General features: G+C 35.7%; 1 protein-coding gene across 1 annotated transcript in view; it reads right to left on the bottom strand.

The window, feature by feature from the left end:
* Positions 1-1,399: 1,399 nt before the first annotated feature.
* The window catches only part of LOC106461072 (lamin-B receptor-like), a 14,028-nt gene continuing 4,308 nt past the window's right edge, over positions 1,400-11,119 (bottom strand). Inside the window, exons 2-3 of the mRNA XM_022387904.1 lie at positions 4,765-4,945; positions 1,400-1,792 (exon numbers count right to left, since the gene is read on the bottom strand). Coding sequence (XP_022243612.1) covers positions 1,400-1,792; positions 4,765-4,945 — 574 coding nt within the window. The remainder of the gene's footprint in view (positions 1,793-4,764; positions 4,946-11,119) is intronic.

The raw sequence follows: 11,119 nt of genomic DNA, 5'->3' as shown, positions 1-11,119 counted from the left end.
CTTAACAAAGACAATTATATCAACGGTAATTATTCTGAAACTTGTAAAAGGCACAATACGTTTACTCTTGATGGCAGTTCACAAGACACGACACGCCCACTCACCAACGCCTGTTATGCAACACTGCCAGTTACCACGTGATGAAAGCTAGTGCCGGTGTTAACATGCCGTTCCAGCCACGTTTGTTACGTGTTTTAAGCGCGTGCAAAACTTGCGGACCAGAAGCTAGTTGCAAGAAAAGTAACTTATAACTATCATAATAATGTTGCAACGAAACAAGAAGAGTGTTCGTAAAGAAATGGTATAATATAGTAATTTAGTAAACATTTGCTTTTCATATCTGGATAGATTTTTCAGGAATGCTACGGAGCGCACCTAAAAAAGCTCTGGGGCGCACTGTTTGAGAACCACTGGTCTTAGCTGCCCTTACAGTTGAATTAAGAGCCCTATACACAAGCCAGCCCCTACCCTATTTAAGTATAAATCATCCATTTGAAAAACTTCTCATCAAACTGATCTCGTAAGTCCAACCAGCCAATCTGCTCATCCTTCTTCATTAACCTAAGCCCATAATTAAGCCCTAGTGACCTATTTCTGATCTTATACCCATATTTAAGTATTGGCAGTGTCCCCGAGAGAATTATTCTGATCCTTTTTTTAAATGCCTTTATCAATCTAGTGTAATTATCAATCAGCTCCTCTGACCTACACTTCTCTACACCATTAGCCCCAATACGCACAACAAAAACTTAATCATTACTAGCTCTCTTTACTATATTTATTGAACAGTTATGTCCTCCAACCCTGCCTCGAGATAGCATAATCTAATTTTTTCTCTCTTTTTTTACCACACAGAATATTCTATCTATGTATGGTATCAAAAAAGAAAAAAAAATCACCTAAAACTGCAACATCAAGTTTTGCATTACTATCCCTGTTTGTCCCTTTTATTCTCCTTCCCCTCCCCCTAATTCCTCAACTGCACAAGCTAAAGGCTGAAAATTGTTACTTAATAGAACCTACAAATTGCAATTAAATGAACTACTTCTAGCCTGAATACTGTTTCTAACTTCCTGAAAGTCTGGTTAGCCAATGTATACCTTGCAAGTAAAAGCTTAAGTTCCTTTTTTTATATCTGTTATCCATTTTCCACAGTTTATGCTTCTCTTTTTCTATCTCTTTTACTATTATTTTGGATACCCTCCAACTTCTCCAACCTACAAACAAACTGGACATCATAAACTTTGCTTTCAGAATTTTGTAGCATATGTGTAAGTATATATGTAGTTTAGTCAATGCTACATCTCAGAAAATTTGACATTCTCATCAATGCAATAAGTGAGCTGTGGCACATGCTGTTCCAATTTCACTAGTATGTATTGATATAAATGATACACATTTATAGAATTTCTGGATTAGACTTGGTAAAAATGTTATAGTTTAACAATTTAATCACATATTCATCTTTTTTTCTCTCATAAATACATACTTCGTGAGTCTGCTGTAAATTCAGTTTTGGTAAAGTCTGTGCTGCTAGTGTTGAAACCTCTTCTATCAAATTAATTTCTGGGATTTCTTCAGGTTTTTTCAAGTTCTTCTTAGAGGGCGATACTTCCTTCTTTATTCTTCTCCTCGATCGAGACTTTGATCTACTTCTACTGCTGCTGCGACTGGACCTTCTATTACTTCTACTACGACTTAGACGTCTTTTGCTGCTGCTACGACTTTGTGTTTTTTGAGAAGTTTGTTTTCTTCCTGGTGAACGACTGGCTTTGGTGTGTATTACTCGTTTCTGCTCACAAAATAATAAAAATACAAGCTTACAGAATATCAGTAGTCAAAACGTTACTTTCATCAAAGTTTAAACAATAACTTCCCAAGAGATACTTTAATTTATAACACAGTTTAAAATTGTTATCAACATATTTGTTAACCTGTACAATACTTTTAAGGTTCTTTATTCATCATAAGGAACTTACATGGTGTTGATTTATTGGATCAACCCAGTTTTTGTGAAGCTATACACAACAATGTTTACTATATTTCTAAATTCATTGTGCATCATCATGAAATTTGGTAAGCTTTTGATAAACATTCAAATCTGTTGTAAACGAAAGATCAGAATTTTTAATAAAGTATTTCTAAACATTCACATCTGTTATAGATAAAAAAAAAGAAATCAGTATTTATAACACAGCATTTCTATTTAAGATTTGTATGTGAATGTCTCACGCATTTACTAAATTAATTTGAGTACAAAGTGATTTTAATTTTAAGAATAAAAATACTTTTTTGCATCTTCGTTTTTATTTGCTTAACTTCTAGAACCTCCTAAATAAATAGTTATTTTTTCAGTAAAACTTTATATTTTATCTGAAATTTTCTCTACCATAACACTAACAGTAGTGAAATCAACAATATACAATGAAATGAAAAGTTGAAAATATGAAATAAAATGAATAATACCTTATTTTTATTTTAAATCTTTGAATGCATCGTTTTGCTTGACCATCAGTCTTTTACCTTGTTTCACTTGTTAACCTTTTGAGACCTGTTTTTTTTTAATTTTGTGGTTTTATTTCTGTATTTTGTACCCACTGGAACAGTAATCTTCCAATCAAAAGCAACAAATCACAGTGGAGAGCTCCTTAGCCACATGTCACAAACACCATGAGAAAAGTGCATGACCTGCACATTCTTTGAGAGTGCAAGCCATAACTGTGCTAGGCCTTACATTTTTTACTAAGTAGTTCAAATAGTCTATTTGATTAGTATTGCATTATTGTATTTAAAGGGTATTGGTTATCATTTAACTTATGTTTAAAAAGGGATGTGATTAGTATGTACTGTGATTAAAGATTATTCTTTATTTTAGTTAATTTCTATTTTGCTTTTGTTTTCCTGCAAAATGATTAAAATTGACCATTATAAAGTGTTTTTCTTTTATCTGCTTTTTTATTGGTAAACATTCTGTGTTTTGTTATTGATTTTATGTGAAATGTGTTACTCCATTAGCTGGGTCAAATAGTAGATTTTTTGTAATCTTGTAATTTTGCACTATGTTTGTTTCAGATTAATGGGTTTATATTACTATGTGTTATTTGTTCTGGTGTCATGTATGTAGCATCTTGCATTGTAAATATTAATCAATTTATGTTAAAGTTGTTTAATGTGTATTATGTGATTTTGAAATTAATCTTTGTTAGAGTATCTCTTGGGTAACTTTTGCCAGAGTATTCTCTGTTGAAATTTATTTTATGCTCTTGTACTTATTTTTTTTACTTTGGCATATTCCATTTCTTGAAGATTCTGTTTTATTATAGCTTAAATTGTGATACCAATGTTAAATTATTTTTATAGGATATAATTATTACTTATTGATCATTGTTAGAATATTTTCACCTTGTAACCAGCCAGTTATATCAATGTTAAAAAGCTCTTGTCAGTGTTGTGTTTGTTTTCACAGAGATGAAAGAAAGTAACATCAAAAACTTAACTACTTACTCAAGCCACCAAGACAAAACAAAGTTTTAACATTGTAAGACTACATTTTGATTAAGTCAATATTCAAACTCAGGAACAGGATTGCAGAATAATTGCCCAGATGAACACACGCACTGTATGCTAAAGAATTTGGTTGGGCCCTGAAGATTTTACTATAGAGCAAACAAGAACATTCTTATGTCAGCCTTCTCTCATCTTAAATTTAAGTAAATCACTAGTATGGTGATAATGAAATATATAGTTAATTTTGATTTACCAAGTACCATTATTAACACATCTTTTTTGAGTTTAAACCCAGTTCTGTCTGAGTGCCATATCAATGTATGTAAAAAAAAAAAAAAATCTTATGTGCACTATTCCTGTTATATTCACTAAAATGGGTTTGTTGTTTTTATTCACTGCTATACAGGAATCGTGAGGTGAAAGTAGACGACTGTACATTTACCAGAGACTGGATTAAAACAAATTAATCCTCCAGATTTCCAGAAGGTTTGGAGTCTGTGCTCCAAAGAATATGGAAATTTTGCTGTAACCTGCTCAAATTTAACATAAAAAGCTGTATTGCCAGCACACCTAAAATATTACAGGTTCATATAATTTAAATCGTTGTTTCATATGTTTCAAATTAAAATTATATATATTAAGGGTTAACAGCTAGTTAGAATAAGAACATACACGTGCATGCAGATAAAACTTATTAACACCTGAGTGACAAGATAAGTTAATAGAATAACAGGAAGTTCCTGGAGATATTTATCAAAAAGTAATATTGTATTCTCTGACTAAATGATTTTCCAAGAAACATGGCCTTATGACAAGTTACTCACTAAATGATCAATATCAATGTATATGAAATGACTGAAGTGTAAACTGTATGGACTTGACATACATATAACAACAAGAATTACAGAATTATATTACACTTTACTGGTAGCAATATTCAATTTTGAGGATTTTTTCAACCAGAAAATGAAAAATTTGAACTAGTAATTTCTCTTTACTCCTTGTTGAAACTGAGTCCTGGTACATGAATAGAGAGATAAATCTTTGATTTTTCTTTTTTTTTTTTTGAAGTGGTGAGTGATAAACCAAAGACCTTCTATCACCTAACTCTTTGTTCCTTTTCAGATGTGACAAGATATACCACACATGAAAATATATATATATTAAGCCTTGAACACCAATTTAAAACTTTAATCTTTCTATGTAGTCCACACAAAATTTACAACTTAGTACAGCTTTCTAAATTTAAGAACTTACTTTTACATTAATTGGCTCAACTGTGCTGACTGATCCATCTTCAAACTGGACATCATAAAAACTTCCAGTCTTTCCCAAGATAGTAGCATTGTAGAACAAGTTGCTTCCAGACCACTTAGCAATCACATCATCACCAACACCAAAGGTTTCTTGTTTGGACCGAGTTTTGGGCATCTTTTGGCTAGTTCAAACACATTTGTAAATAACTGTGTTACTTTTTATAGAAGTATATGCTTAGGATAAAGAAGCCCAGTATCAAATATAAGCAGATATGCAGCTGTTGGTCTTGACCAACAGATAACATTGGCTACACAATGCCTAAGTGATGCTACAGACAAAGACACCTTCAACCAAAGAAAGCTTATGAACAATTTTAAAGGAAATATTTATATACTTTGAGAGGGTCTGCTAAAGGAATGGAAAATAACATATATAAAAAAATTCACATCATGTTTTTCAAGAAAAATAAGAGGAAACAGTACTTCAATACATATACAATAGTGTGAACTCCAATAAATAATTTCTATATACTTACAGTCAGTGTTCCCTCTAAGCTGTGCAATTGCACAACAACCAATCAAATGCCGCTCATATCGTCAGTAATGGTGAGGAATCTCAGAACATTGATAGCCTTAATGACCTTGGCAGTCGATAGGCCTAAAGCCCAAATAACCAAATGATTACATTGCAAAGCAGTCGTATAGAAAAATTATAACTTCCGATACACAAGGGTAGCAGGAAGGCACCCAATCAGAGGAGTGAACTCCATTTAGACATCTCACTCCTGGCATGCGTTATTCATTCGGAGGATCTTGTAACTCCTATACTGGTAGAACACTACCACCCTACTCTGAACTGAATGGTTATAGCCAACTTTGTGGAACCCATTCAGCAGGTTGCCTACATGGTCAACCAACCCAGAGGCTTGAAAATGATGAGTGATCAGGACTCCTGTACTCCAATGGAAAAAAGGGAGGGGAAGAAGTGCGTTGGAAAGTCCGTATGAACTGCTACACCCGAGACAGTGCAAAACCCTATTGTGAAAAGCCAAGCATACCTACTTATTCAGTCCAGGCATGGTAGGGATAGGCTTCAATCCCCTCTGCTTTACCCATGCCGTGCGTGGGTGGTACAGTCCGTAATGGGCATTTTTATGAAGCAAACATCACGTGGTTATCCACACTAGTAATCTTGTGAAACACCCAATCTCAAGGGCGAGCGTTTCATAGCCATGGACAAAGTGCTTGTTCCAACTTGGCATACAGAGCAGATTTGTGTTTTTGTTTGTTTGAGTATAAATAAATCTGATAATAGTTATAGCCATCTAAATGGAACCCATTCAGTGTTCAGAAAGAATACCTGGTCAGGCACCACTCACCACAGAGTGGGATCCAAAGTAAAATTGAAGTAAGGACCCCTGAAGGAAAAGAAAACACAAGTAAGGATTTACTTCGTATCAAAGCCATGCGAAAGTCTGTAGAATAGCTACAAGTGGCAGAAAATACCCCAGGGAAGCAGAATTCGTGATATGGTGCAAGTAAGGGGAGACGAACGTGCAGAGTGTCCACATGCCCAACTGTAGAATCTTCTCCAATTGCCGATGAAGACAAGAAGCAAAGGATAAGGTAAGGCATAAGATTTTATGGAAAGTCACGGGAGAGAGATCATGCTGGGAAGGGGGACAAGGAGGAATAAGCCAACTAGAACAAAGGATAAATCCAATTGGTCAGGGTAACAGGGGAAAGATCACAGGAAGAGGAAGTTTGCCATGGGATAAAGAAGCAGGAAAGAGAACCCCGGAAGAAAGTAGTGCATGCAATATAACAACAGTGGGCATGTCTGGGCAGAGGAGTTATCCGGATCAGGACAAGGGGAGTGATAGAGGGTAGGAAGATAGGGTAAAAGAAGGAATGACCCTCATGAGATGCCTAGGTCTGGGGAAGGAATGTATGATCTGGATAAAGGATGAGGTAGGTTGAATGATACAAGGTCCTGGTGACACCGAGAATAAAAATATCTGACCCACGATGCCTGCAAGCCAATAGGAGGAGTAAATATGCCTTAAGGGAGAGGTGAAACAAGTAACAGGAAGAAATAGGAATGACCCTTGTGAGCCGCCAAGATCTGGGGAAAGAATGTAGGATCCGGATAAAGGATGAGATAGGTTGAATGATACAAGGTCCTGATGACATCAAGAGCGAAAATATCTGATCCATCACACTCGCAGCCAATAGGAGAAGGAAATATGCCTTAAGGGAAGGGTGAAACAAGTAACAGTAAGAAATGGGTTCAAATGGAGGTAAAGTAATGGCATGGAGGACCACATTAATATCCCAGTTGGAAATGACGGAAGTCTTGGCGACAGATGGAGCTGGAAAGAGCAGATCAATTTGGAAAGGACTGGAGAGGAAAATACCCTGTGAAAATGGGAAAAAATAGAAGGTATGGGATAAGGCTGCCTCAAAACCCAAAATTGAGGAGCCAGGTAAAGAATTCTGAGATGCTGGAAACTACAGGTCGAGAAGCCGGGAAATCCTGTGCCAAAGCCCGGGAGTGAAAAATATTCCACATCAGTCTGTAAAAATCCAAAGAAGAAGGACAAATAGAATGGGCTAAATGGCAAGCTACTCAGCAAGAGAATCCAGAACTCCTCACTAGGGACTGGACAAAAGCCAGGTGCAAAGACGAAGAGCGGGATGTAGAACCAGTGACTGGGTTTGATGTAACAGGTCTGGAAGTAAGAGAAGAGGGATGGAAGGGATCACTGGAACCAAAGCAACTGAGGGAACCATGGTTGAGTGGGCCAGTAAGGAGCAATCAGAAGGACTCTGCATGGAGTGGCATGGATGAGGGAGACTACCTAATGAAGTAATCTGATAGGAGGATATATAGAAAGAAACAGGTGGGACCAATTCAGACTGAAGGCTTCTGTTCCCAAAGCCCTAGGATGTGAAACTGGGGACCAAATCTGAGGTAATTTGTGTTTGAAGGTCTTGGCAAATGCATCAATATGGGGAGCACCCAACCAATGACAGCACCACCAAAAACAGCAGGATGTAAAAACCACTTCATGGGATAAACCGAATCTGGTTGGGAAATACGATTGTCACCAAATTGAATGCACTCAGAATATGGCATGCCAACTAACACATGTGATGGGAGTGGGCCCAATAGAGAAGATTCAATGTGAGAGAACACAGGGATCTCGAACCGGGTGCCACCTTGGTGATATATATATGCTGCCATTCTAGAATTATTGGAATGGATCATAACCAGGTGACCACTGATGATAGAAAGAAAATGATTCCATGCCCGACAAACAGCCAACAGTTCTAGGATGTTGAAGAGAACGTTCTTCTGCAAAGGGAGTGAACCACTCAACAAAATCATATAGTGCAGAAGCCAGACCAAAGGACAGGGTGCTAAAAAGGTATACTACCCCATGACGAGCAAACTGGCAGGAGTAAAACTCGCATGACCCACATAGAGCAGGTTCAACAACTTGTGGATAAAGAGGTTTGCATACTGCCTTGGAAAACACTGTCATGACCAGGGATCCTGAGGAGAAGGAAAGAAATTGGTATGACAAAACCCTCTGATAGAACAACATGAACCTGAACTTCGGAGAAGAAAGGGTTGCTCCGTGGAACGAAATTTGCCAAAAAAGCTACCCTCTGTCTCGGACTCACCAGACAGTCCCCAAAACCAATAACTGCATACCGTGTATGACCGCGACAAATGGCGAACTCCTGTACTTCGGAAAGCTGTGGCAGGTAGAGCTGTGAAAGGTAGGGTCGCGAAACAGGACTCGGAGCCACACACAGCTCCGAAAGAGACCAAAGAGGCCCTCGATGTGAAAGGTGGATCACTGTTGGACAGAAGTTGCCCATGACTCCAAGAACACAATAATCGTGTCATACTCGAAACGTCGTAAAAACAGGGCCATAAGAAGGTCCCATATATATGGAGCTTGGCAACGGGTCCGTGAAAATATAGCATTGTGACCCAAAAAGTCTGAAAGAGAAGTGAACTACGTGTGTAGGGCCAAAGCTAAAGACAACATGCAGCCGACAGTGGAAGGGAAGAGGATGTCCCAAGAAAACCCCACAGGGTTCCCGTGAATAGCCTCAGACAGAAAGAGGATTGAGGTCAGGTATTATAAAGTGTGTCAAAGGAAGACCAAGGAAAGAAACAGGCCATAGGTAGATTATTTGTTCATTTAGTAACAAAAAATTTAATCGCCTTTCACACAGAAACGCTATGTTGAACTAATTCTCGTTATTAATCTTAACTATGACATCATACTCATTGACCAATAATGGCATAGTAATTGCAAAACTGCGGATGTAATTTGTTTGCTTACATGGTTAAATAATCACTGGTCCACTGCCAAAAACATTCCGTGAGTTGACAGATTCGTTTATAGATGAAATATTAAATTTGATATTAATAAACCAACCAAATACCATTACCCCAAACATTATATTCAAAAAACTGTGAATATTGTAAATACTGTGGCAATGGCTCAAAGTCATAATGAAAAAGAGGGAGCGCCACAATACTCCAGCTAACGTTACTGTAGTCTTTAGACTGAAGTTTGGTACCACTAACACTGTAGTACCAGTACCACAGACTTCTATAAAATCGAATTTTGTATTAGCATTACTACTACTATTAGTGTAATACAACTGAATCTCTTTGAATTTACCATTGATAACCGATGTTCCTTCCTTAAGTAAGTCTTTTATACTAGTGCGATCAAACAACGCAGTTTATTATCACAATATCAGGCCTACTCTATTACAATTTACAGTACCTAAGTAACATATTTTAGGCCTAATTTCTTTACACATAAACAAGTCAATTTATGCATAAGTTTATCGCGATTAAGTTTATTGATGTTAGGCTTAAGCCACGTCAAAATACTTACAATGATTCACTAATCAGAGCACTAAATTAAAAATGTTTACTTATGAGTTTCAATAACATACAAAACTATATTCAGTATAAACTTATTCTCTAATAAAAAAATATTCATATTTTATACATACCTGAATAATTTAAAAAGAATCTGCAATCACGAAACAATTTTTTTAACCTTAATTTCAAAGAACGCTCGGAAACATTTCATTGGTTCTAATGTATTGCAACTTAAATATTATTGGTTAGAGTGACGACAAACGCCTTACTACACCAATCGGAACTTCTCGGGTGATGTAGGATACATCAACCGATTGAGAAGGTGCGAGTACTTATATACTATGCGTACAAAATAGAAACAAATTTAAAAATAACAGTACTTACTTTTCTGGTAATTATGAAGGTTTCTACTTTACACGGTATAGCATCTACATAAACAATATTGTTAAATGCTTGAAAGTAGATCGTTAATTTACTATAATAATACTCAGTTTTGTCCGTTTTGAAAATGTGCGAGCACCTTACTGTCTAAATATGCATGCATACGCTTTTTACATCAAAGGATGAAAACAAAAAGCGGATGTAAATATATTTTAGTACCAAGGCTTAACATTAGTTACGCCTTTATTATGTACGACTTCTATTCCATAGGTATAAATTAACACTAATTTTGTGCAATTTTTTAGTTTAGTTAGGGCTAAACTTTACCATACTCGTTACTATCAATAAATAAACTTGTATAGTTCATCTACAACCTAATGTTAGGCTTATTTTAAAACTTTGATAAGCTTTTAGTATATTGTACAAAATGTTTTTTAGTAGATTTTGCGAGATTGCAGTTTTCGTCAAAAGCGTTCAATTTTATTGACATTTCTTTATTTTAAATATACTTTTAAAAGTAAAATAATGGCATAATAATATTTTTCCAAAAGATATATAATTGTTCAAATATTAACCTCATGCATATGTTTGTAGATTTACAATATGTTTCGCATTGTTAAACAAATGTTCACTCCAATGTGTATGATGTTTTTTATATTTACATGTGAAATGCTATAGTAATCATGCATATGTTTGTAAGGTTCTTGAGGAAGCTTATGGTGGGAATGTAGTTTTTATTTTTCTAAACACAATATTTCATCTTTAAAAGTGTGGCATAATCACCTCCAATATTTGAGTACAAATGTGTTTGTAATTTGAAAGTTCTTACCATATTTGTACATTAATTCTTTGAATATTGCAAGTGATAATGTGAGTTCCTCACTTTTATAAACAAAACGTTGTACTCATAAAATAAATGTAACATTCTCATCAGTAATTTGACAACAAGGAACCCACTTTGAGACTAATAATGGTTGGAGACGGGTTGAATGGGTAATGAGGAAAACTTTATTATAATTTTAACATAACAGCAAATGTACAACGTTTCGAAAAG

Source organism: Limulus polyphemus, unplaced genomic scaffold (genome assembly GCF_000517525.1).
Source record: "Limulus polyphemus unplaced genomic scaffold, Limulus_polyphemus-2.1.2 Scaffold892, whole genome shotgun sequence".
NCBI lineage: Eukaryota > Metazoa > Arthropoda > Merostomata > Xiphosura > Limulidae > Limulus > Limulus polyphemus.
Note: the sequence above shows the minus strand (reverse complement) of the source record. Positions and strands in the feature narration are given on the sequence as shown.